This window comes from Portunus trituberculatus, chromosome 29, assembly GCF_017591435.1.
Source record: "Portunus trituberculatus isolate SZX2019 chromosome 29, ASM1759143v1, whole genome shotgun sequence".
Taxonomy (NCBI): Eukaryota; Metazoa; Arthropoda; class Malacostraca; order Decapoda; family Portunidae; genus Portunus; species Portunus trituberculatus.
This window is the reverse complement of record NC_059283.1, coordinates 10,190,404-10,217,903: the sequence shown is the minus strand read 5'-3', so window position 1 is coordinate 10,217,903 and position 27,500 is coordinate 10,190,404. Positions and strand designations below refer to the sequence as shown.

Below are 27,500 nucleotides of genomic sequence, written 5' to 3'. Positions count from 1 at the left end.
ATTGTTGTATTTTCTTGTATTTAGTCATTTGTAAAAGCTTTATTAGTTTATTGATTTGTTGATGTTACTCTGATTTCACTCGTGGACTTTGAAAAAAAATATATAACAATTTCTTCTTAGGATAAAAAAAATGGTAAATTGCAGTATTTTTTCTGTTAAGGGATTTAGTTAAAGGTTTGTGTCTTTTGCCTTCGATTCTTTACTTGTTGATATCACGACGCGCTTTGTCATCATGAAGTTTTGTCCGCGGGAGAAACTTAGAGAGAGAATTTTATTAGTTTTCATCGCCGGCAAGAGAGTTAGTTTGCGTGAGGTCAGAATTAATTGGTTTTTCTTAGTCTTTTCTTCTGTTGTCTTCTTATTTAAGGTCATTGTTCTGTTTCCTTGTTTCTTTTTATTTATTTTTCTTCTTCCTTTTATCTTTCTTCTTCTGTTTCTTCCTCTTTTTTGTTTCGTCTTCTTCTTCTTTTTCTTCTTCTTCTTCTTCTTCTTCTTCTTCTTCTTCTTCTTCTTCTTCTTCTTCTTCTTCTTCTTCTTCTTCTTCTTCTTCTTTTTAATTTCGATTTTGATCCCATTATTTTGTTGTCATGATTCGTAACTTTACTCTTCTACAACATTAACAACAGTTACTACTACTACTACTAATAATAATAATAATACTGCTACTACTACTACTACTACTACTACTACTACTACTACTACTACTACTACTACTACTACCACCACCACCACCACCACCACAACTACTACTACTACTACTACTACTACTAAAAATAATACTACAACCTCCCCCACCACTACTACCACCACCACTACTACTACTACTACTACTACTACTACTACTACTACTACTACTACTACTACTACTACTATTACCACCACCACCACCACCACCACCACTTCACCTCCCTCTCCTCCTCGCCACAGGTCTGCACAAAAACCACGTGGACGAGGAATACCACCAACACAAGATGACGGAGGACACTTCCCAGATCTCTATCAACAAAGGTAAGCGGAAGGACCTGCACGGGCTCACTCTTGACCTGGACAACGGCCGCAATCCCGCCCACCGCCCGGCACTGTCTGGGGCGGGCGTGAGGGTCTCAGCCACGGCCGGCCTCCTCCCGTTCTGTCTCCTCCGTGTCCTCCGCTCATTGGTTCTGAAACATCCGCTCACCTCCTAGTCATAAGTGTTCGGCATTATGGTCCTCTTCAGGTTTCGCGCGTGTGTGTCTACGCGTCTCTATCACTGTAATGTTCTTATGTAAACAAAAAAAATTGCTCTGTTTTTCCTTGCGGTTAATGTTGACGTTGTCCTCTTGTCACGCACGCGTCCCCGGAGCATGAAAACCCTTGCACTTCTCTCCGTAACGCTACACAGGAACGAGTCTCGGAAGATTGGCTGTCAAGAGGAGCATCGTCCGATCTACAGTGGTATTCTAAAAGTGATTTTCATCGCGTTCAGACTGTGCAGTGGAAGGTTCGCAAGGACAGACTGGCTGGCGGTGCTGTCGCCGCTTGTTGGAGGTGCGGCGAGGAGTGGCAACTCTCAGTGTGATGATCATACACGGAAAAAAAAAGAAAATAATTAAATAAAATAGAATAATAAAAATCTCTTTTCAAATACCACGAGTGCCCTTCAAGTGGGATTGTGTAGCTCGGTAGTGCCGTGAGGAAACTGCTTTGATTGTTTGTCCGTCACTCGCCTTGTCCCTCCCTGTATTCTGCTGTTAGTATGGAAACTATTCGAACTTCTCTTATCACTTACGAGACTTGTCCGTTTCACATGTTTATATCAGGACCATTAAGAACTATTACTGTAGACATTACCAAGGTAAAGGAAACTTATGAAATATGTGATACAGCCAGAAGCAACTGGCCAACTCTAACCCTCGCGTACCCACTCCCCCACAAGTGCCCGCCCAAAAAGGGCGTCGCCCTCGGATAGCCGCCCTCACCTGGGACAGGTAAACTGTAGGCAAGTCACGTTATCATGTACTAAGTTATTAGTTCATCTCGAGGAGGATGCGCTGCCCTCCAACGAACTATCTGACAACACTCGGTGTGAGCGCTTATAGGTGTGTCGAGTGCCAAGGCCGGAGCCTGGCGCGGCCGCAAAGCCGCCGCTGCCGCCGCTGCTGCCGTTGCTGCCGCTACTGCCGCCGCCGCCGCCGCCGCCGCCGCTGGCCGCCCAGCACCAGGACGAGAGCTCACCATAGCTCACAAACGTCGGACAATAGGCGGACAACACTTCAGATATTTTCCCTTATGAGTATGAAACACTTTTAACCAGTATTTAAAGGAAAATGCATTACAAACTGTATTTACTCAGAAAAGAAAAATATAGCTATGTCGCCATTTAGCATCAGTCTGAACTGACACAGAAAAGTTTGGTTGTAAGGATGCACAGCCCAGGCAGACACTGCTGCTGCTTCCCGGGGCCGGTGGTGCCCTGCCTCGCTGTCCGCCAGCCACCGTGTCCACAGCTGGTGGCGCGGCCCGTCACATTACGACGTGTATATACTAATGACGGGATATGATGGTGGGAGTAAGGGCATCTGCCCCGCCAGGAGTCTTGGCTGAGCCGGATCACAGCCCAGGTTATGTCCCGCCTCGCCCTGCCCTGTGCAACGGGGACATTACAAATTAAACTGCAGTAAACACAGTGTAGGCCGAAACCTGTCATGAACCACTCGCCTCAGGGAGTGCTGGTGGCGCCAGGCGACGGGGACTGACGGGACGGGACGGGTTGAGACGAACGGGCCGGGGCAACGACCTTCATAGAAAAGTCCCTGAACTAATCATGTAAAAACAGAGATGTATAAAGGCTATATATAGATGCATATATATCAGGTGACACTAAGCTTGTTTATCAGTTAAGACTCTATTGTTTTTACGCTTGTCATTCCGTGTATTTGTGTTCCTCTTCCTTTTCCTCCTCCTCCTCCTCCTCCTCCTCTTCCTCCTTCCCTTGTGTATATTGAAGGCTCGCCAGCAGAGAGCGTCAGTCAGGGTGTCATCGGTGACCGCATCAGGTGTGGAATGTTGTTAGTTAGTGTTCTGATGGCGGCGACGATGATTGTACATACTGAGTCAAGGTATTCAGACCAAGAGTTTAAGTTTACTAACGTTTTATGTAAAAATGTATAGTAAAGAAAAAAAGGAATAATGGCCATGTCCTTTATTTACCTTTCTTTAACATGTAAGGGGAAACGTGCTGAGTTAATGCCAGTAACCACCACTTACAAATATCACATAAACGCTTCATGAAAAACAATGCAACTTGAAAACTATATATGTCATCAATTACTGAATGCGAAGATGAGAGCAATAATGACCGGTGATTAACATGACGCCCACCGCAACCATCACTTCCCATACCGAGCCTGGACACATCGCCCTCCCTCCAGCTCAGCCCAGTCCCGCCTCGCCCCACCACGCAGCGCTCACGGCAGGTAAGTGACACACATGGCACATCTTCACCGCATTCTTTCGTCCAGTGGGTTGGTGAGGAGCCTTGAGTGTTGGAGCAGGTGATGCGTGTAAATGTGAAGGAATTCGTTGATTTAATGTTGGGTTTGGAGATGGAGTCAACAAGCAGGTCATTTTGGTCATTTGGTCCTGCAGTGAAAAGAAAGGTAAAGTGTGTGTGTTCCTTTGCTTTTGTATTAAACTAACTACAACTACCACTGTCAGTCATAAAGAGGTCTCTGCTCATCGCGCGTCACTTCCCTAACAGTCACGCCAATTTTGTTTTTTCTCTCATTTCAGTCTCATTCTTTATTCCCTGTTTATGCAATTTCACTTTACTTTCCATCTTGTTAAAGGTCATCTTGGTATTGCTCCGCCCGTCAGCCACAAGTCCCGCTCATCCGCTCCTTTTCATCGTTTAGAATGCACTCCATTGATGTTTGTTGTGCTGAACACTTGATGAGCCAGACACAGAAGACTCACAGCGGGCTCACACATACACGATACGGTGGGCTTGCCTTTCACCTGCCTATGTCGCGGGCTCGATTCCCGATACTACACGGTAACTTTCTCTCGAGGCGCAAATTTATATGGGAATGCAATCAGTCGTCACTCCTCCAGGGTCTGAGTGTGTTCTGATTGTTCTTTAGTGTCAGGCTGTACTACAAGTGGGAAAATGCATATGATCTCTTTCCCTGCCTATTAAGTAACCTTGCTCATCCTTTGTCACTAGCACGTACTGGTACACGTTACTATTATTCGTAGTAGAGTAGTAGTAGTAGTAGTAGTAGTAGTAGTAGTAGTAGTAGTAGTGGTAGAAAAAGTAGTAGTAGTAGTAGTAGTAGTAGAAATAGCAGTAGTAGTAGTAGTAGTTTTAATAGAAAAGTAGTAGTAGTAGTAGTAGTAGTAGTAGTAGTAGTAGAAATAGTAGTAGTAGTAGTAGTAGTAGTAGTAGTAGTAGTAGTAGTAGTAGCAGAGGTAACAATAGTACTTCTGGTCGTAGTAGTACGTTATTTCTTAATTACCTATTTAATTCTTTTCACGAACTATTATGCGCCACCTTTGATGAGCATTATGAATTGATGCGACTCATACATATGCTGTTTGTGATTTGCATGAACTTGTGGTGCTCGGTGTGTTGCTGTGGGTGAAGGAGGAAGCGTTGACGGAGGAAGCATAGCAAGACTACATATGGACCAACAGCTTGTCTCTTCGTTACATCCAACACAGTAACGATAAAGACGCCACGACAGATCAACAGCTGAAAGTGTCCACCCATGACAGAGGAACGCATTAAGACAAGACCAGATTAAAACCAAATAATTATTTCCTCGATTCATTAGACATTAAATTCTTTTACGCTACATTTAAAGTGTTTCATGTAGACATCGGAACAGCAATGACTTCCTATACGGCGAAATAAGTGTCTCTGAGGATAATTGTATGCATAAATTTGTAAATAAGAGCAAAAATCTTGAGAGAGAGAGAGAGAGAGAGAGAGAGAGAAAGAGAGAGGGGGAGGGAGAGAGACGAAGGGTTGGTACGCCTGGCCATCACACTCATCGAGCCTTAGAGACGCTGCAGCTTCGGTAACATGACAATAACTTCTTTGTTCTGTTTCCCTCGCGGCTCTCCGTTTGTCTTGACACTTAGGACAATTCTCGTCACTCAGACACTCACGAAGCTTTCCAGAACAGGAAACATTAGAGCCGCAACACAGAAGCATCACTCTCTACTACTCAAGTTTACTGTTTCTCCTCACCGCCAACTGCGAGGCGAGGATGCGTGACGTAACTTCCCATTTTCTAGGTAAACAAAGAAAACCACCCCGATGAACACCAAAAGTCACGAACTACATTATGTAAATAGTTCCTCAAAAAAGCGATGATCATTAACTATTTTCTTCTTAACGTAACTGATCCATCAACGTCTGAGAATTCACTGTCAGCTATGCAAGTGTGACTACGGTTCTTTGCTGTTTCATGAGGTAATATTTGTTTAAGTTTTTGCCACTCGTACTCTCAAACACTTCTCTGCTTCACCTCCACTATTTCAAAAGGCTTTTCTAAATTTACATGCGTTTTTAAGTGTTTATAAAGTTCTGGAGGCAAAGTGACGAGATTTTTGCATTATCAACTGGAGAAACACTCTTGAAATAATAATATCTGTGATCTTGGAGCATTGTCGTGGTGAGAGAGCATAATATTTCTGAATACGGACCTAAAACTACTCAAGATTTTATCCTTCACTGCAGGCGAGTGTACAAGCGTGATGTCAGTGTTCAGTACGATAACTGCTAGTGAAATACATCCTACATTGCTTTGTGTAGCAGACCACTGGAGAAATAGAATGATAAGCACGTATCAAGGTGTGATGATAAAGACACTTGGCGGCTTCCTTGACTTATTCAGAAAACAGGAAATTACACGCGTTCCTGCGCAAGGTTCTGCGTGAAGTAAAGATCCCCACCTCCTCCTGCCGTCCAGTGAAGTGTTAGTCAGCCAGTATCCTTGAGAAGTGAGACGTAACTATGTGATTGTTCGAATATTTCCCCTTCTAAGTGTTTTGCGAGTGACTTGAGTGACGCGGTAGAGGAGAAGTGGATACAGAATTCATGGAGAGAGACAAGACTAACGGAATCCTGCGAGAGAGACAGACTGGAGGAGCTTTGCGGTTTTGTCACAAGTGTGTAGCTGTTTCTGCCTTGGGTGAGTGTTCCTGTGCATCAGCAGGCGTACCAACTTTCCCTCACCTGTTTCTCATTTTTTTTTTCACGTAGCATTTTCTAACTTCCGAATATTATGTCTTCTCTTGTTTATAATGGTGATTAATGAGAGTGTATTAAATTCTTTAGGTAATATCATGTCCTTTAATTATTTGATTGTTGTTACCGTTTCTTTTCAACTGTGAGGTAAATTTTCGTTTAGATTCATCGTGGTTGATTTTACCTTATTTCTAATCTCAATAGTTGATCATGATTATTGGTTTGTGACTGTGTTCATTCATTCACGATTCCATGTGGATATTTTAGTGTGATGGGTTTACGAAAGAGGAGGAAACTAGTGATGGTGGTGGTGGTGGTGGTGGTGGAGAGATTGCTGGTGGAATGGCTGAATGACTGATGCAGTGACTTGAAGGGGTGAGATCACATTGTTATGAGAGGAGCAAGGTAGTGAGAGATTTGAAGATTGATGGGAACGGGCGGTGGGAGGAGGCAGGCAGAGTAGGGGGAGATATTGGAGGGATATCATGAGAAGAGTAACAAGAGGAGAGGAAGTAAATGGACAAGGACACTTTCGCTGTTACTTGCCTGTCTATTTATACGTTGTGCTCGTTGTGTTAAAGATGTGAATTCACTGTGACTTTAATCTCTCTCTCTCTCTCTCTCTCTCTCTCTCTCTCTCTCTCTCTCTCTCTCCAATGAGACCGTTCAGTTCAGAAGAGAAGCTGGCAAAACTTCTCTAATCGGTTTTTTTTTTTTTTTCGCCGACGAGGCTTCAATCACTCATGTGTGCTGCACAACTTACATCTCACCCCCGCACTGAACCAAGACAAGCACACACACACACACACACACACACACACACACACACAGAGAGAGAGAGAGAGAGAGAGAGAGAGAGAGAGAGAGAGAGAGAGAGAGAGAATATTCAGAAATTATCATATCATTTGAAAAGCTTAAAACTATATAAGACTTTATTGATTCTGAGTTATTGCCAGTACCATATTTCATCATAGTTCTATTATAGGTGTTATAAATGTGTGTGTGTGTGTGTGTGTGTGTGTGTGTGTGTGTGTGCAAGGTGAGAAGTAGGAAAACATTGTAGTAATTGTGGCACATTTCATGGAGTGGGATGAGTGTGAGTATGAACTGCCGCTTCACTTGAGAGACAGAAGGATTCATGATTACTGAGAGGTTTTGTTTTCCCTCCGTCCTTACAGTGGCACTTGACACCTACATTCAGACGCGTTCAGGTGTGTGTGTGTGTGTGTGTGTGTGTGTGTGTGTGTGTGAAAAGTCGATTTGCTTAAAATAAGAAAAGAAATCAAGTTTATCAGCAATAAATGTGTGTGTGTGTGTGTGTGTGTGTGTGTGTGTGTGCACGCCGGTTGGCTGGCCCATGGCCAATCAGAGCGAGAGTCTCCGTGACGTCACACTCGCAACCTCCTTCCTTCCACTCCACCTCTTTCTCCACCGCCTCCTCGCTCTCCTTCGCCCTCCTCCCTCCACCCATCACCACGCCCACCTCCTCAACACCCACAACGCCCCCAACTCACTCGATAGCCCTACAAGTCTGCTCAGCCCCTTGTGACCATTTCTTTCACCTCCACCCCCACCCTCTTTCCCTCCACCTCCCCTCCCTCCTCAACTCCTCCCCGTATTTTCACCCCCCTCCTTCTCCATGCCATTCCTCCCTCCCCCTCTTTCCTCTTTCCCTTCTTCTCATCCCCCTAACATTTCCCAGCCTTAGCTTACTCTGCAGTCTCTCTCTCTCTCTCTCTCTCTCTCTCTCTCTCTCTCTCTCTCTCTCTCTCTCTCTCTCTCTCTCTAGGTAATTTTCAGTCAGTTTCTAATTACATAGTTCTTAGAAGTTCTCTTTTTTCATTTATTGTTTTGAGAATAACTAATGTGTGTGTGTGTGTGTGTGTGTGTGTGTGTGTGTGTGTGTGTGTGTGTGTGTGTGTGTGTGTGTGTGTGTGTAATTATTGTTATATGTGGATATGTTTAGAATGTATGTTAGAAATTTTCTTCTCATTCATCCTGTTGTTGTTGTTGGTATTGTTGTTGTTGTTGTTGTTGTTGTGTAGAGATGCTGGATGTGGTTGTGTTGTTAGTAGTAGTGGTAGTAGTAGTAGCAGTAGTAGTTGTAGTGTTAATAGTAGTAGTAGTAGCAGTAGTAGTAGTAGTAGTGTTAGTGTTAGTGTTAGTAGTAGTAGTAGTAGTAGTAGTAGAAGGGAGCAATAATTTTCATCTGTTCACCTTTATTTTTCTGGATTTTAGATGATATACAATTTTGCTCGAATAATTATTGAAAAAAAACTAGGTATATGAAGCACAACCACCACCACCACCACTACCACGAGCATCACCACCAGCCCCACCACCACCACTACCACCATTACTACTACCACCACCACCACCACGAGCATCACCACCAACACCGTATCACTACCACCATCACCATCACCATCACCACTACTACTTTCTCCTCCTCCTACTTCTCCTCCTCCTCCTCCTCCTCCTCCTCCTCCTCCTCCTCCTCCTCCTCCTCCTCACAATAGGTATTAATGTTTCCTTTATATAAAACGTAGCTTTCCAAAAATGGTAAATAATTCAGACTCGTGTAAGAAAATTCACAGTTGCAGTTAAAGTTTGAATAAATGTGCGAGTGTTTGTTCCTGGAAATTCATTGATTATTTGCTCATTTCCTTGCAAGTTTATAAAGGGTTGTGTGTGTGAGAGAGAGAGAGAGAGAGAGAGAGAGAGAGAGAGAGAGAGAGAGAGAGAGAGAGTATAAGTGAAATACACACACACACACACACACACACACACACACACACACACACACACACACACACACACACACACACACACACACACACACACACACGCTCGACTCACAATTGAGAGGGCCGGGTTCGTGTCTCGGTAAGCGGCGAGGCAAATGGGCAAGCCTCTTAATGTGTGGCCCCTGTTCACCTAGCAGTAAATAGGTACGGGATGTAACTCGAGGGGTTGTGGCCTCGCTTTCCCGGTGTGTGTTGTGTGTTGATGTGGTCTCAGTCCTACTCGAAGATCGGTCTATGAGCTCTGAGCTCGCTCCGTAATGGGGAAGACTGGCTGGGTGACCAGCAGACGACCGATGTGAATTATACACACACACACACACACACACACACACACACACACACACACACACACACACACACACACACACACACACACACACACACAGAGAGAGAGAGAGAGAGAGAGAGAGAGAGAGAGAGAGAGAGAGAGAGAATATACGTGAAACACACACACACACACACACACACACACACACACACACACACACACACACACACACACACACACACACACACACACACACACACACACAGAGAGGGTTTACCGCTTTTTGCAATATGTCAGTACGAATGTCTCCGCTGGGCTTCATATAACAGGAGAGTGAAGGCAGGCACGGAGGGAGAGGGAAACAATCAAGCAATAATAAAGGAAGTAAAAGAGAAACTATACGTAAATAAAGATACATTTCACCTTTTCGCCGTTTGAGTTACATTAATTAGAAAACGACATAAAAATAGTATACTTTTCCCTAATAGATTGTGGTTTACTCTTACGTATGTGCATTTAAACTTACACGTTAATATAAACAGAAATATGTAATGAACTAATGGAAAGAAATTTTGATATAACTTATTTTGTTTTGATTTCGTTGTTTTTTTTTTTTTAAACATTATGCACTTTTGTTACTCAGGTTCACTCAGAATTCAATGTCATGTACGAACTTACACAACAGGAATTGAGAACTGTCTATATAGTGAGGCGGTGGCGTAATGAATAAGGTGGTGATTGTGGGATCAGGCAGACGTCCATGCGTAGGTTCGGATCCCACCACGTGCCGTCTTGAAACTTCGTCATTTGTTGAGTGGTTTAAAGTTACCTACATGTCACTATGATACCCAGGTGGAGATCTAATTGCCTTATACTAAAGATGCGCTTGGGTGGTGATATGGGTCCTGATATGGATACCACTATAAATAAAATTGCCTGCGCCGCTAATGGGAGGAAGATTAACAACGCTTTCCATATACTCTTCAAGTAGATCTACAGGCGCTATGTGCTATAACATAAAATAAAATAAAAAAAGAAATCACCACCACCATCACCATTACCATCTTTACCATCACAATCACAATCATATCACTTCTTTTTACACCTCCTACAATCTATCTCTCTCTTCTTTTTAACCTCTATCAACCAACCATTCATACCGCGCCACTCCTGAACGTAACCAGACATCCAATGTGACTTATACATGTAGTACACACTGACAAGTCTACCATCACTCATACTTTTATCTCCTGTGACTGGGTGAGGCGGCGTGGAGGCGTGGAGGCGTGGAGGGGTGTGATGGAGGTGCAAGTTTGGTGTGACTTTATAAACGCGAGTCTGGTGATATTGAAAAGCAGAGTACGAGGCGGTAGAGGAGGCGGAACAAGGGAGGAATATAGGTTGGCTGAATGAATGCACGTGAATCCATAGCAGTAAAGAGACTATGTAGTGTGTTATTGAAGTTTGTGTGTGTGTGTGTGTGTGTGTGTGTGTGTGTGTGTGTGTGTGTGTGTGTGTGTGTGTGTGTGTGTGTGTGTGTGCTTTGGAAGGGTATATACGTAGGGAGGTGTTCATTTTTTTTATAAACTACGTAAATTATAGCCTAAAGTTACACGATACTAATGGTGACGTTTTCCTACTTACTGTTTTAACATTAGATATTTTTCTATGCTATTTTATTGAATTTTCATTATTATATTCAGAGAGAGAGAGAGAGAGAGAGAGAGAGAGAGAGAGAGAGAGAGAGAGAGAGAGAGGGCGGGAGTGGGGAGGTGTGGAGCCTCACCTCACGGGACACGCCCACACGTGCACAGACAGGTGTGTTGTGGTCACTACATGGCGCTCTCTATCACATTAATACATTTTTTTCACCATATACACGAACGTCGTCATGTCAGAACTAACACTTTTGCATTGAGTGTTATTGGTTTACGTGATCTCTATAGTTATTTATTTTGGGGTATGTTTAGAGAGGAAAGTTAGGAATGGATATGTAATAATGATCACGTGATACAAGATACACAATAGTCACCTCCTTTTCATTTAAACCCTTCAGTACTGGGACGCATTTTTACCTTGAGTTTGCGTAGGAATACATGATTTTATTGACATTAGGAAGGTTTTATGAAGGTCAGAAGATTAATGGCCACAATCTTCACCATTTCACTCCCCAGATAAGTTTCTAAAGCTGTATAAAATCACTAAATAGTAAGCAGAATGAATATGAAAACGCGCCATGGTATTCAAGGGATTAAGAGAGTTGCTGAACAAGGACAAAAAAAAATCTAGAGGGGAGGAAAAGGGTCCACTGGAGTATCAGTCCCGAAAGCAGATCAGAATAGCTTATCCAAATAAAAGATACATAATACATACCTCTTTTTTAATATGAGTCACTGGACAAGGACCATAAAAATCTAGACTTGTGTGAAAAGGACCTATTAGAGTGGCAGTCTCAAAAACAGGTAAAAAAAACTCATCCAAATAAAAGATACATAATATATATCTCTTTTTTTTTTTTTATTGAAGAGAGTCACTGGACAAGGACAACAAAAATCTAGAAGGGGAGGAAAAGGGTCTATTAGAGGTCAAAAAACTCATCCAGATTTACAGTACAAGTGTCTTGAAACGTCCCTCTTGAAACCTCCCTTTTGAATCAGTTTGAATCAGAGTTCGTTACTGGAAAGAGGAAATACAGAAACAGGCATGATGTTCCAGAGTCTGCCAGAAAAAGGATACATGATTAATAAAATTGGTTGATTCTGCATTAGAGATGGACAAAATAGTGGTGAGAGAAAGTAGAAAGCCTTGTGCAGCGAGGGTGAAGGAGAAGAGACATGCAGTTACCAAGATCAGAAAAAGAAAGTAGAAAGCCTTATGCAGCGAGAGTGGAGGAGGAGGAGAGGCATGCGGTTACCAAGATCAGAAAAGTAATTCATATGAAAATACTTTTAGCGGTAGAAGATAGCAAGATGAGATAACGATGAGAGATGCTGAAGAGTCAGTTATAAGAGAGATAAGATAAAGTGCGCTTGACTCCGCTCCATTTCATTCCATTTGACTCACATACAAACTCTCGTGAAATGCAAGCATGGACGTCAACACAACACAACTTATACGGAACACTTGCATTAACTCCATTGCCAATATCTACACCAAGCCTTTGTGTTCGTCCTGGCAACACTAGCCGCTAGGTAATGTCGGGTGGTGAGCATAGTGCAATACAGTCTAAACAACGCTGTACATGATAGAAGCAGATAGATAGATAGTAAAGGCGAGTGTAGGACTGCAGCAAGCCTCTCACCATGGCAACACAGCAGCAGCAATACAGGCAATGAGGCGCTGGAAGGACTGAAGCACTAAAGAAAACGAGATGCTGGTAGGACGGGAACAAAAAAGTAGAACCCAAATCATCTAATATTTCTTCTATTTTAAAACCAATGAGGAAAAAGTCAGCGTTTCTTATCATTTCTACATACAAATTCTCCATAAAATGTGCTGTTTATGTAGTTTTGACGTGGCAGGCTTATGATTAATTTTCGTGATAGTGATATTCTAGCGAGTATTGGCAGTCCCCTTTCCTCTCTCCCCTCCTCCCCGTTGGTCTGCTGTACCTGGTGTGGGAAAACAGCTGATGCTCCTTTATTTTCTATCTTTTACGTATTTTTGTGCGTGAAGTGACAGTTATAAATTTGATGCCTGGTTGATGTTTGGTGTTGTTTTTTGTTTTGACCACGCAGATGACAGCTCGCCGTGTGCTCGTCCTTGTTGTTGTTATTGTTGTGATCGTCAATACAGTGAGCCAGAGAGAGAGAGAGAGAGAGAGAGAGAGAGAGAGAGAGAGAGAGAGAGAGAGAGAGAGGCATAATGTGAAATGGAAAAAAGACTATAACGCGAATGAGCCAGAAAAGAAATCACATTATCGACAATTGAAATGAAGCTTATGAGACGGCCTGAGGTGATGGCATGGCACCCACACCTACCCCCCCACCATCCACCAACACCACACACCCGACAGCCTCCTTCCACCAGTCCTGCCTCCTTAAGCCTGAATCCTCGACAGACTTGCAGGAGACAGAGGGATGAATGTCAATGGTGTGATGAAGGAGAAACCACTTGCTATCCACGTGAATCCTTGAGAGTTGTAGCTGAAGGAAAAGCAAGAAGAAAAGGAAAGTACAAGGAGAAGGGGGTGAAGGGAGGAGGAGGAGCTAAAAGAAAGGTGGTGAAGGGAACGGGAAGAGGGAGGCCGGGGTGTGGCTTCCAGTAAAACGATCATTGTGTTTCCAATTCAATTTCCGAGTATCGCCGTGCCCGGTGCGAGCGCTCCCCACTGGCCCATCCATCCGGCCGGCCTTCGCTCCGCCCTGTCGGGTCGCCCTCCCTCCGACGCGACACTCACTCCTAAACAAGTCTTACAACTACTCAGTAACGCCGTTTCATCCTTTCTAGCGCCGTGGAAGTGCCATAGATCGAGCCCCGCCAACCATACCCGCCGTAGGAGCTATGCATCTAAACGAGCGCCTCTAGCTATTGAAAAGAAACGGTCGGTGGTCGGCATTCCATTGCTTTTCTTAAAACAAGCAGCAGTGACCGGTGTTGAGTCCGGCTGCTGGACTGGTCCCTCGAGACGACTTGCTCCCACGATTTATCGGCCAGATACAATACGACACCTCGCACACCACCACCATCACCACACCCAACCAATTTATAGAAAGTGCGTGTGTGGTGAGGAAGACCAAGAATTAGTGTACACCTGCCACGTGCGTGCGTGTGTGTGTGTGTGTGTGTGTGTGTGTGTGTGTGTGTGTGTGTGTGTGTGTGAAAGAGAGAGAGAGAGAGAGAGAGAGAGAGAGAGAGAGAGAGAGAGAGAGAAAAGGGTGCGAGTTACCCATTTGGGAGGTGGTCCAGCCTGGGCGACATGTAGGTGAGTGTGTAGGAGAGAGAGAGGGAGAGGTTGAAGAGCCTTGAGGGGAAAGAATCCGGAAGTAGGCAGAGACGGAGTGACAATTGGCGAGGAAAAGGTAAAAAATTGTACTCCGTCTTAGTTTATTTGTATATACTCGTACATTACACACACACACACACACACACCCGGTAGCTCAGTGGTTAGAGCGCTAGCTTCCCAAGCCAGAGGACTGGGGTTCGATTCCCCGGCCGGGTGGAGATATTTGGGTGTCTCCTTTCACGTGTAGCCCCTGTTCACCTAGCAGTGAGTAGGTACGGGATGTAAATCGAGGAGTTGTGACCTTGTTGTCCCGGTGTGTGGTGTGTGCCTGGTCTCAGGCCTATCCGAAGATCGGAAATAATGAGCTCTGAGCTCGTTCCGTAGGGTAACGTCTGGCTGTCTCGTCAGAGACTGGAACAGATCAAACAGTGAAACACACACACACATTACACATACACACACACACATACACACAAACACACATACACACAAACACACACGCTGATATGAAAAGTATGGCAAAGTTTTCTTAGTGAAATAGGAATCTTTCTTTTAAGATTTTCTCAATTTCTTTTACGGTACAGTTTATATTCTTCTTAACTATAAATGTTTACGTGAACTGCACATACGTAGTGAATAACATTACAAAAAGAACATTTTCTGGTCATCACATTCCTGGTTTATGAAATAAGATTCGTTTACCTCCAAATATTAATATTCTACTTTGTTGATATTTTTTCGTAAGAATGCTCATACAACTCAGGTGCAACTTAAGAAAAAAATTGTTGCTATCGTTTTCTTTCTTGTTAGTGAAAATACATGTTGTCCTCAATGAGGTTTATTATTTCACTCATTAATACTCCTCTCCGTATGAGTACCTGCTAAATATCTGCTGTGGGTGAAGGTCAAAGATCGCTGGTGGGTGACAGAGCGCTGGGAAAGTGAGAATACCATATCCGTAAGAAGGACAGAAGGGCAGTGGGTCCACCTAGGCCATCTCCACCCACGTAAACCTGAATCGGTCTAAGTTATGAGTGTGCCGACAGGAAGACTTGTCAGCTGACTCACCCCGCCCTCCCCCCACACCACTGCTTGCACTTCAACTTGGAGGCCCTGCGGCGGCTGATGTGAACTTGCGCATGCACCAGACCACAGGTGAACCGGATCTCGCTTTGCCCTGACCCGACCATGGAAAAATTGACATCATATTAGGGAAACATGGCTCTCCTCCCCTCCGAGAACTGTGCGCTGTGCTCGACATGTCACCGCCTCCCGCTGCAGTGAGTTCAGGCCCTCCGGTGCGCGCTGACTAATAAGCGGAAGTCCTGTAATTGGTGAACAAGGTCAAAGAGGCGACCCAAAAAGAGGGATGAAAACTCCTCTTCGTGTTCTTTTTGAGGGCGCGACGCACCACCAGCGCTTCTGTGGCGGCGCTCAGGTGTTGGAGGTGGTGGAGGTGGTGGTGGTGGTGGTGACTGTAGTGGTAATGGTAAAAGTAATCGTAAAAGTACGTTATTCTTCTTCGGTAATATTTCTTTTCCATTTTGTTAAAGAGTTGAGTGATGGTGGAAAGATATTTCAATTTGATCTGAATGTCTCCTTTATATTTGTATATGATTATGTTGTTGATATAGCACAATTAAATCAAATCTGACTGAATATGTCTGTGTGTGTGTGTTTCACTGTTTGTTTGATCTGCTGCAGTCTCTGACGAGACAGCCAGACGTTACCCTACGGAACGAGCTCAGAGCTCATTATTTCCGATCTTCGGATAGGCCTGAGACCAGGCACACACCACACACCGGGACATCAAGTTCACAACTCCTCGATTTACATCCCGTACCTACTCACTGCTAGGTGAACAGGGGCTACACGTGAAAGGAGACACACCCAAATATCTCCACCCGGCCGGGGAATCGAACCCCGGTCTTCTGCTTGTGAAGCCAGCGCTCTAACCACTGAGCTACCGTGTGTGTGTGTGTGTGTGTGTGTGCCCATATTACATACATTCCTCGTTTCTTTCTTCGATTTCAACATAGCCTTTTGAAATAACAGAAATAAACAACACCTCGTAAGAACATCAATCGATCTACCTTGTTTGGTCACCACAGGAACCTTTCAAACACGAGATAAACATGACACCATTGATCAAACCACGAGTCGGAACAACCTCTCTCACACACACACACACACACACACACACACACACACACACACACACACACACACACACACACACACACACATGCAAACAACACTCAGAAAAAAAAATGGTCACTAGGCCGCGAAAACTCGAGAACAACTTCCCAGCAGAATGTAAAAGAAAAGGTTTGCCGAGCACGTTTCTGTTGGAAGGTGAGTCTGTGTTTTTACCTGCGGTCCGAGCTGTCCCCGCGCGGTACCTCCTGTTGGCTGGCCCGGCGGTGTTATTTTTCCCAGGAGAGACAAGACAGTCGAGGTATAGAGGAGGGCGTTCCTGATGGCCTGAGCTGCGTCATGAAAAGCGCTAAGCTAAAGGTGATCATTGGGAGGAATAAAATCATGGATTGTCTTCATTACGTTAACGTTTGTAGATTAAGTAGAGGCGATTGGAGAAGGGATGATTATGATGGCAGTGATGATGATGATGATGAAAATGAGAAAATTAATGATGAAAGTAATGTTAATGATAATGAGGATGCTAATGAGAAAAGTAATAGTAGTAGTAGTTGTAGCAGTACTGGTCGTTGTTATAGTTCTAAAAGTAGTCGTGGTACTAGTAGTTGTTGTAGGGGTAATGGTAGTAGTAATAGTAGTAGTAGTATTAGTAGAAGTATTAGTAATAGTATTATTAGTAGTAGTAGTAGTAGTAGTAGTAGTAGTAGTAGTAGTAGTAGTAGTAGTAGTAGTAGTAATGATAATGATAATAATAATGATAATAATAATAATAATCAAAATGAGAATAATAGCAATAATAATGATAACAGTATTGATGACAAAAATAACAATATTTGATGATAATAGCAACAAAAATGTTATATATCGTAGAAAAGATAGTAGTGGTAGTAGAAGTATTGATATTTGTGGTAGTAGTAATAGTGGTGGTGGTGGTGGTGGCAGTAGTGGTGGTGGTGGTGGTGGTGGTGGTGGTGGTGAGCAGCAGCAGCAGCAGCAGCAGCAGCAGTGGCAGGTGGTGGTGGTGGTGGTGGTGGTGGTGGTGGTGGTGGTGGTGGTGGCGGTTGTTGTTGTTGTGGTGGTGGTGGTGGTGGTGGTGGTGGTGGTGGTGGTGGTGGTGGTGGTGGTGGTGGCAGGTGGTGGTGGTGGTGGTGGTGGTGTGGTGGTGGTGGTGGTGGTGGTGGTGGTGGTGGTGGTGGTGGTGGTGGTGGTGGTGGTGGTGGTGGTGGTGGTGGTGGTGGTGGTGGTGGTGGTGGTGGTGGTGGTGGTGGTGGTGGTGGTGGTGCAGTGGTGGTGGTGGTGGTGGTGGTGGTGGTGGTGGTGGTGGTGGTGGTGGTGGTGGTGTAATGGTGGTGGTGGTGGTGGTGTAGTGGTGGCAGTGGTGGTGGTGGTGGTGGTGATGGTGAATGGTGGTGGTGGTGGTGGTGGTGGTGGTGGTGGTGGTGGTGGTGGTGGTGGTGGTGGTGGTGGTAATGGTGGTGGTGGTGGTGGTAGTAGTGGTAGTAGTGGTGGTGGTGTAGCAATAGCAGTAGTGGTAGTAATAGAAACAGTAGCAGTAGTAGTGATAGTAGTGGTAGTAATAATAATAGAAATGGTAGTAGTAGTAGTAGTAGTAATAGTAGTAGTAGCAGTAGTAGTAGTAGTTAGTGGTAGTAGTTGTTGTTGCTATTGTCGTAGCGATATTAATAGTTATGCCGATGATGACATTAGTGATAGCAGGAACAATAGATGGAGTAAGCACAATGTTGATAAAGACAGTGGCAGGTATTAACGCTGCAAGATATTTACAATGATATATATTTAACATTTCTCGCTATATATCATTCACTATGCTTGTGTTGAGTGTTTTTGTACGAGAGAGAGACAGAGAGAGAGAGAGAGAGAACGAGAGAGACACTATGACTGACAGGTAGACACACAGATAGACACACGAAAAATATAAAAAGAGATAGAATAAAAGAAAAAAAATAGACAAACAAGCCAGAACGTCGTTTATTGAATTTCTTATATATTTTTCAACTTTGCACGACCTGGAATTAAGTTTGTTTCGTATTGTCAACGTTTGTCCGAGCAGACTATTGCCTTCACGTCCTCTACCCTGTTTTTGTGTCAGGCGAGAGAGAGAGAGAGAGAGAGAGAGAGAGAGAGAGAGAGAGAGAGAGAGAGAGAGAGAGAGAACATGTTTTTTGAGAATAGCATTAGCCTCTTCAGTAGTGGGACGCATTTTTTACCATCAGTTTTAGGTACGATTAGACGATTTCATATACAATAAAAAGACTCTATGGAGGTCACAGGATTAATGGCCAGAGTCTGCACTATTTTAATTCCCCACATAAGTTTCTGAAGCTATTTAAAATCGCCAAATAGTAAGCAGAGTGAAAATGAAAACACGTCATGGTACTTAAGGGCTTAAATAAATTACACGTTATCATTGTTATAGAAGGTTTCTCATCAATGTGACACGAACACAATAGAAGATAATGAAGATAAAAGAAATGTATGTTTTTAGACTCACATACACACGCTATTCTATATTTGGTATCTTTTATTTATTTGACATTGCTATTGGTGTGTGTTGAGAGAGAGAGAGAGAGAGAGAGAGAGAGAGAGAGAGAGAGAGAGAGAGAGAGAGAGAGAGAGGCAAGTTTAGGTAACACACACACACGACACACTCTTGACTTATTCACCTCCACCAACTGGGCATCCATGACTTAGGATTTGGTGTACGTACTCTCTCTCTCTCTCTCTCTCTCTCTCTCTCTCTCTCTCTCTCTCTCTCTCTCATTAATATTTTAAAGTCTTTTCGAGCTCCTGTTTCTTAAGAGTGGTATTATTTTTCGCTTATCAGTTGTAATGGAAAGTCGCAGTGAAGAATAAAAAAGTGAAATAGATTGATAGAAATTAAAAGCATACGTAGGTTCATTTGTTAATTCATCTCGCATAATTTAGTCGTAGAAGTGTAAATATTAACGTACATTGACGCAAACTCACTAAATAATTCATACTTTTTCTCTATTTTTTAATTCTGTATTATTAAACGTGTATCGCTTTATTTATTCATTCATTCATTCATTTCTATCCGCATACTCCCTCACTCACTCATTCATTCATTTATTTACATAGTTTTTTTTTTTTTATATCCAATATATGTAAATGGAAACATGTACTCTTACACACAGACACATTCATTCACTCTTCCCTATCCACATATTCATTCATTCAGTCATTCATTCTCGTTTACTCACTCATTCATTCATTTAGCTACATAGTTTTTTTTTATTCTATTATGGAAATGGAAACATGTTCTCTTACACGCAGACCCATTCATTCAATTTTCCATCCATCCATTCAACTCTTCATTATTTTTTTATGCAAGAGGGAAACTAGCTAAGGACAACAAAAACATTAAAAAAAGGCCTGTATAAAAAATCCATAAAAGATTAGAAAATAATTAGCCAAAAGATAGAGACAAGTGTGTTGAAACCTCCCTCTTAAAAGAAGTGAAGCCGTAATAAGATGGAAATACAGAAGCAGGTTTGATAGATTTCCCACTCGCAAGTTCATTATTTCATCCATGTATTTCTCCAATGAATATACGCAATACAAACGTACATACGCATATACTCACTCATTCATTTAATTATCCATCTCTCAGTGCTATACATAAACATCTCACTCATTCGTATCTTCAGTCTGCGTGCATATATTAACATACAAATATACTTAAACACACACGTATATATGCAAACAGAACAGCTGACTTATACACAGACATACATACATACATACATACTTAAACACGTATACATGCAAACAGAACAGCTAGCTTGTACACAGACATGCATACATACATAGATACGTTCATACATCGACAGCAACAGGAAATACAGATAGATAAACAGATAATACTTTGTTAAAATGTACTTGTTTCTCTTTTTTTACTTTATAATTCCAAATTTCGTCTAAATGTAAGAGACTTTGTTCTTCACTATGTGTTTATCTATTTGTCTATTTATTTAACTTTGTCACTCCCTTCTGTTCAATCCACCTTTTTTAATATAAATCTTATCTCTTCAAAAGCACCATTTTTAAGAGAGAGAGAGAGAGAGAGAGAGAGAGAGAGAGAGAGAGAGAGAGAGAGAGAGAGAGAGAGAGAGAGATGCTGAGGAATATGTCCTTTAAAGGTGATAATATGAAAGAAAGAAATATAAAATAAAAGCAGAGAGGGATTGTGCGAACAAGGGATCACGAGAATGGAGGAGGGGAAGGACGAGAGAGAGAAAAAGAATGCAGTCTGTCTGTGTGTGTGTGTATTCTATGAGCGTGTGTGTGTGTGTGTGTGTGTGTGTGTGTATGTGTATAAGCGTATGAGTTTATGTGTGTGTGTGTGTCTGAGTGCGTGTGAGTATGAGTGTGTAATTTCACCACGACCGTCTGCTGGTCACCCAGCCAGTCTTCCCCATTACGGAGCAAGCTTAGAGCTCATAGACCACAACACACACTCCACACACCGGGAAAGCGAGGCCACAACCCCTCGAGTTACATCGCGTACCTATTTACTGCTAGGTGAACAGGGGCTACACATTAAGAGGCTTGCCCATTTGCCTCGCCGCTTTCCGGGACTCGAACCCGGACCCTCTCGATTCTGAGTCGAGCGTGCTAACCACTACACTATGCGGTGTGTGTGTGTGTGTGTCAGAGAAAGAGAGAGAGAGAGAGAGAGAGAGAGAGAGAGAGAGAGAGAGAGAGGTATAGGTGGCGTGTAAATTAAACCAACACTAAACAGAAATGTGAGCACAAACAAATAAAAGAAAATTAAAGAAGTTTGCAGTTGATTAAGAATAAAAAGACTCTCTCTCTCTCTCTCTCTCTCTCTCTCTCTCTCTCTCTCTCTCTCTCTCTCTCTCGTAGAAGAAATAAAAAAAACATGCAAAAATGAGACAAATGAAAGATAGAAAAATAATAAATAAAACTTGATAAAAATAAACTTAAAAAAGAAAGAAAATGGAAGGAGGCTGAGTTAAAGAAAACGGAAGGAAAAAGCAAGAAAGTCAGTTTGAACATGTATTCGACTGACGAAACAAGTAAATACTCAAATAAAAACAACTAGAAATAATAAAAGTAATAAAAGAAATTAATATGACAAAAAATGGGAAGGTGAGGCAACAGAAAACGGAGAGCAGGGATGTGAGTGTCAACTAGGGAGGGAAAGAAGAGGAAGATTTCAAGACATTTATTCCATTTCCTTTGGCTAATTTTCTCAGACCTGCTCGGGGACTGGCAAGGAAGTGGGCCTTTTTTCTTCACATTTTTTGCTTCTCTTGGCCAGTTTATCTCTTCTATTAAAAAAAGTTGAATAAAATACGAGAAAAAAAAAAAAAAAAAACACGTAGAGAGTAGAAGAAATTAAAGAAAACGAGGGAAGGGAATGGAGAAGGAAATTTGCAGGAAAACTAGAGAAAAATGATAAAAGGAAAGAAAATGAGTGAATTGAGAAGGAAATTTGCAGGAAACTAGAGAAAAATAATGAAAGAAAAGAAAATGAGTGAATTGAGAAGGAAATTTGCAGGAGAGACGAGAGAAAAATGATAAAAGAAAAGAAATAGAGAGAATAGTGAAGGAAATTTGCTGGAAAGACTAGAAAAAAGGACTAAAAACGAGAAGAGGGAATAGAAAAGGAAGTTTGGTGGATAGACTATAAAAAAAAAAACGGATGGAGAAAATAGAAAAAGAAATTAGCTGGAGAGACTGATAATAAAAAACGATAAAAAAAAATGAGAGGATGGAATTGAATGTTTGTAGGAGAGACTATAAAAATAATAAAAGAAAATGAGAAGAGGGATTAGAAAACGGAAGGAGTGTGCAGTGTTTGTTCGTTGGTTTGTTCGGAGGAGGGGAGATCAGATCACTTCCCTCATAAGTTGGTATTTTTAAACACTTCTGCGCTTCATCTTCACTATTTCTAAAGGCTTATCTATATTTACACGATTTTTAAGGTATTTTTATGGTTCTAGAAGCAGAGTGACAGGATTTCTGTGTTATTAACTAAAAAACACTTTTGCAAAACCCGTTAGTCATCTCTATGACCTTGGAAAATAGTCATGGTGAGAGAGAATAGCGATTTCTAAGGTGTTTTTGCAGTTCTAGAGGCAAAGTGACAAGATTCCTACATTATTAACTGCAGAAATACTCTTGAAAACCCCGCTAATCACCTCTGGCCTTGGAAAACGGTCGTGGTGAGAGACAATAGCGATTTTTAAGGTGTTTTTGCAGTTCTAGGTTAGAGATGTACCGATACTACTTATAGTGATTACTGCACTGGACACTAGGATGAGTTGGTGGACGGTGAGCGTTATCAGATGGGAGGCTTTGTTTTGGGGGATGCTGTGAGTCCTTCTGAGAACGTTTGTGAAATAGGAGCAATTCTAGAAGCTTTGTGAAGCCATTTGCAAAGGTAAATTACTCAGTAATTTTAAATTCTTACTTCTTACTCCTTTAGCGACCATTTGGTCTTGTGCATTTCCATTATTAATTTTATTGACGATATTTTGGCGATCAAAAATATTTTTAAAATTATTAAAATTGTAAAACAGACACAAAATATTAGCAAAAGAAACTCATTTTGTTGTGTATGTTTCTCTTTAATTAAATCTGACATCCTTTGATATTAATTCATTACACATTAGTAGACCAATTCAGAAACATGAGCTTTCACCTAATCTTTTCAATTAAATAGAAAAAAGTTTAGTTTATTCTAAATTTCTAGGTTGTGGCTTATTACCACAGAAAACAGTATTCTATGACATACGGTAATCACCACGGAAACTTAATACGCCGTATTATATTAATTTGGTGTCATCAATATCTTATATCGAATATATCACTAAGTAGTAAATTCCTTTTAGGTATCGGAAGTATCGGCATAAAATAAGCCGATACCGATACCGATACCGATACCCAAAAATTGTGCCGATACCATCGATACCGATGCATCGGTACATCTCTATTCTAGATTCAGAGTGACAAGATTCCTACATTATTAACTAGGAAAATACTCTTGCAAACCCCATTAGTCACCTATGGGCTTGGAAAACAGTCGTGGTGAGAGAGAAGAGCGATTTTTAAGATGTTTTTGCAGTTCTAGAGACAAAGCGACAAGATTTCTACATTTTTAACAGGAGAAAACATTCTTGAAACCCCGCTAGTCATCTCTATGGCCTTGAAAATCAGTCGTAATGAGAGAGAAGAGCGATTTTTAAGGTGTTTTTACTGTTCTAGAGGAAGATTTACAAGATTTCTACATTATTAACTGGAGAAACACTCTTGCAAACCCCGCTAGTCACCTCTGGCCTTGGAAAAGAGTCGTGGTGAGAAAGAGCAGCGATTTTTACTGTTTTAGAGGCAGAATGACGTGATTTTTACATTATTGACTGGAGAAACACTCTTGCAAACCCCGCTAGTCACCTCAGGCCTTGGAAAAGAGTCGTGGTGAGAGAGAAGAGCTATTTTTAAGGTGTTTTACTACATTATTAACTGGAGAAATACTCTTAAAATCCCCGCTAGTCATCTCTATGGCCTTGGAAAACAGTCGTGTGAGAGAGAAGAGCGATTTTTAAGGTGTTTTTGCGGTTATTTCGTGGTGAGAGAACAAAGTATTTCTCCATATGGGCCACAGTGCAAAGTATAAGGAAACACACACCAAGGTAAGACAAATGGTGGCGATGGTGTTATTCCTCCTGGACGGGGAAGAGGGATGGAGGGAAACATGGAGGGAGGGAGGAAAAGATGGAGGGAAAGTCCTAGGGGGCCGTGCGACCATCCATCATTTTCCTTACACCCGTAACTAGACTGTCACGGCATCTTGTTTTCCTCTTCACCGACGCCATAACTGGGGATTTTATTTATTATTGTTCTGTATTTTTTTCCTTTTTCTATGTTTTTTCATTTTTATTCTTTTTTTTTTATCATTTTTTTTCCTCTTTTCTTTGGTGTGTTAATGACTTGTTTATCTTTATCACTATCACAACTACGCTTTTTCATATTTTCGTCTTTTGTTTATATTTTTCCTTGCGTTTTAGCGTTTTTTTTCTCTTTTCTTAATTTTTTCTTCATTTTTTCATTATTGTTTTGTGTTTCTTCTTTCTCCTCTTTGTTTTGGTGAGTTCGTGACTTGTTCCTCCTCTTTATCACTATCACAACTACGGTTTTTCATATTTTTGTCTTTTGTTTTATTTTCCTTTCGTTTTAGCGGTTTTTTTTTCTCTTTTCTTCATTTTTTCTTCATTTTTCATTATTGTTTTGTGTTTGTTCTTTTTCTTTTTTGTTTTGGTGTGTTAGTGTGTTACTTTCTTCATCACAACTACGGTTTTCCATATTTTTCTCTTATTTTTCTTTTAGTTTACCTTTTCTTTTTGTCTTTTCTTAATTTCTTTTCATTTTTTTTATTATTGTTTTGTGTTTCTCATTTATCTTCTTTGTTTTGGCGTGTTAATGAGTTATCTCTCTTTTTCATGTCTATCACAACTATGGCTTTCCAATTTTACTTATTTTCTTGTTGTGTTGGTTTTGATTTTTTTTTGTCTTCATTAATTATTTGTTTTTTTATTACTTCAGTACCGGGACACATATTGACCTTGAGATTTGTGTGCAGTTAGACCATTTTATTGATATTAGGAAGGGTCTATGGAGGGCAGAAGATTAATGGCCAGTCTTCACTATTTTCATCCCCACATAAGTTTCTGAAGTTGTATAAAATCACCAAATAGTAACCAGAATGAATATTATTTGACTATTTTAGACCATTTTATTGATATTAGGAAGGGTCTATGGAGGGCAGAAGATTAATGGCCAGTCTTCACTATTTTAATCTCACATAAGTTTCTTCCTTTTTCTCTTTGTTTTGGTGTGTTAGTGACATGTTTTTCCTCTATATCACTATCACAACTACGCTTTTTCATATTTTTGTCTTCAGTTTTGTTTTCCTTTTGTTTTATCTTTTCTTTCTGTCTTTTCTTCATTTTTTTCTTCTATTTTCTATTATTGCTTCGTGTTTCTTCTTCTTTTTCCTTGTTTTAGTGCGTTCGTGTGTTGTTTTCTTCACGACTGCGATTTTTCATATTTTTTCTTATTTTTCTTTTATTTCAGCTTGTTTTTTCTTCATTTTTTTTTTTTTATTATTGTTTTGTGTTTCTTCTTTTCCTCTTTGTTTTGGTGTCAGTTATTTTCTTCTTCGTCACTATCACGACTACAATTTTTTCATATTTTTTTTTTTACTTATTTTTCATTTAATATAACATTTTTACTTTTCTTTTCTTCATTTTTTCCTTCTATTTTTTCATTATTGTTTCGTGTTTTCTTCTTTCTCCTCTTTGTTTTGGTGTGTTAGTGTGTCATTTTCTTCTTCATATTTTGTCTTTATTTTTATTTTCCTTTACTTCTAGCTTTTTTTTTCTTTTCTTAATTTTTTAATATTTATTTCGTTGTATTTTTCTATTTTTATTTTTTTTAGCGTAGTTTTTCCTTTCATCATTATTACGAGGAGGAGAGAAGGAGGAAGAGGAGGACGAGGAGGAGGAGGACGAGGAATACAAAGGAATATAAAGGAAAGGCAAACAGCAGAGGAGAAGGAGGAGGAGGAGGAGGAGATGTATGAGAAGAGAGCCAAGAAGGATAGGGAATATAGAAGAAAATGAGAAAGTGAGAAAGGTGGAGGGGAAGGAAATGTAGAAGGAAAAGAAAGGAAGTGTAGAAGGGAAAGAGAGGGAAGAAGAGGAAGGAAAAGCAGGAAAAAAACTAGTATATAGAACAGAGAGAGAGAGAGAGAGAGAGAGAGAGAGAGAGAGAGAGAGAGAGAGAGAGAGAGAGAGAGAGTGGTTAGGGGAAAAAAATAAAAACGAATATCAATAAAGGCACCACATACAACATAAGGTGTACTAATTAACCCTCACCTTCTTATCACGGGCATCTTTTCCACCTGAGGCTCTGCAGATTACAACTTCTCCTATTTTTGCTCTGAAATATTTAAACTCCCTTTGGTTTCACAGGGAGGAAATGAACTTGTGTGTTGTGAGAGGCAAGGTAAGTACAGTGAAGGTAATGGTGATGGTGGTGATGGTGGTGGTGGTAGTATGGTCATGGAGATCAGGAGAGTGGGAACGAGAGAAGGAAAGGACGAGAGGTAGAGTTAAAAGAGGGATCAGGGGAGGAATAAAAAGGAATGAGAGGAAAGAAGGAGGAGAAGAGAGCAGAGGAAAAGGAGAGATAAGGGAGGAAACGAGGGGAATTAAAGTAAAAACAGGAGGGAATAAGAAGTGGATGAACAGAGAGAGGGAGAGAGGAAAAAGAGAAAAGAATACTAAATAGAATACAAAGAAACTCGTGTCTTGGAAAAATGGGAAAGGAAAATATATAGATAATTAAAAGAAATATATAGATAATTAAAAAAAAGAAGACAGTTTTCCTCTTTACCTATCGTGGTTCTCAAGGGCGAGGCATTGGCGACATGTAGGACTGTAGCTGTTTCTGTTCCTTATATACGTGACTCTCAATTCTCAGTTCTATTTGATTTGATCTCACTCTGTCTTCTTGATATTTTTCCCTCAATAAGTTCTCAGTAGATTCTTTTAAGCGTTTTCTGTACTTCTCTTCTTACTACGAAACCAATTAGATTAAAGAGAACAATGGAAGGAGTATAAGTCGAGAATATTGGAAGAAAAGATGAAGGATAAGGAGAAATGAGTACAAAAGGAGAACAAACAGCATTCATGTACGCTTATTAGAAAAATTATTAACCCTTTCAGTTTGAGTCAATTATCTCCAGCATGTGTGATGAATGAAATCTTTATAAACATTTAGAATAAGTTGAAGAAATTGATACAAAAAGGAGAACAAACAGCATTCATATAAGCTTATTAGAAAAAATATTAACTCTTTTATTTTGAGACATTTATCGCCAGCTGGTGTGATGGATGAAATCTTTATAAACATTTAGAATAAGTTGAAGAAATTGATACAAAAAGGAGAACAAACAGCATTCATATAAGCTTATTAGAAAAATATTAACCCTTTTAGTTTGAGTCAATTATCTCCAGC

The 27,500-nt window shown here is 41.2% G+C and overlaps 1 protein-coding gene, 1 long non-coding RNA gene and 2 other non-coding genes across 5 annotated transcripts in view; 3 read left to right on the top strand and 1 right to left on the bottom strand.

The window, feature by feature from the left end:
* Nucleotides 1-3,171, top strand: part of LOC123510609 (lachesin-like) — a 170,638-nt gene extending 167,467 nt beyond the window's left edge. Inside the window, exon 9 of one of the 2 annotated variants that reach the window (XM_045265890.1) lies at nt 928-3,171. In XM_045265890.1, the coding sequence (XP_045121825.1) occupies nt 928-1,184 (257 nt within the window). In that variant the 3' untranslated portion in view covers nt 1,185-3,171. The remainder of the gene's footprint in view (nt 1-927) is intronic. The other variant, XM_045265891.1, reaches the window with a different exon arrangement.
* Nucleotides 3,172-5,934: 2,763 nt separating this feature from the next.
* The window catches only part of LOC123510433, a 173,172-nt gene continuing 151,606 nt past the window's right edge, over nt 5,935-27,500 (top strand). Inside the window, exon 1 of the long non-coding RNA XR_006676500.1 lies at nt 5,935-6,179. This is a non-coding gene — a long non-coding RNA (uncharacterized LOC123510433). The remainder of the gene's footprint in view (nt 6,180-27,500) is intronic.
* Nucleotides 14,399-14,472, top strand: Trnag-ccc. Its single transcript has one exon. It is a non-coding gene; the product is annotated as a tRNA-Gly (tRNA).
* Trnal-cag lies at nt 21,016-21,090 on the bottom strand. The gene has a single exon. It is a non-coding gene; the product is annotated as a tRNA-Leu (tRNA).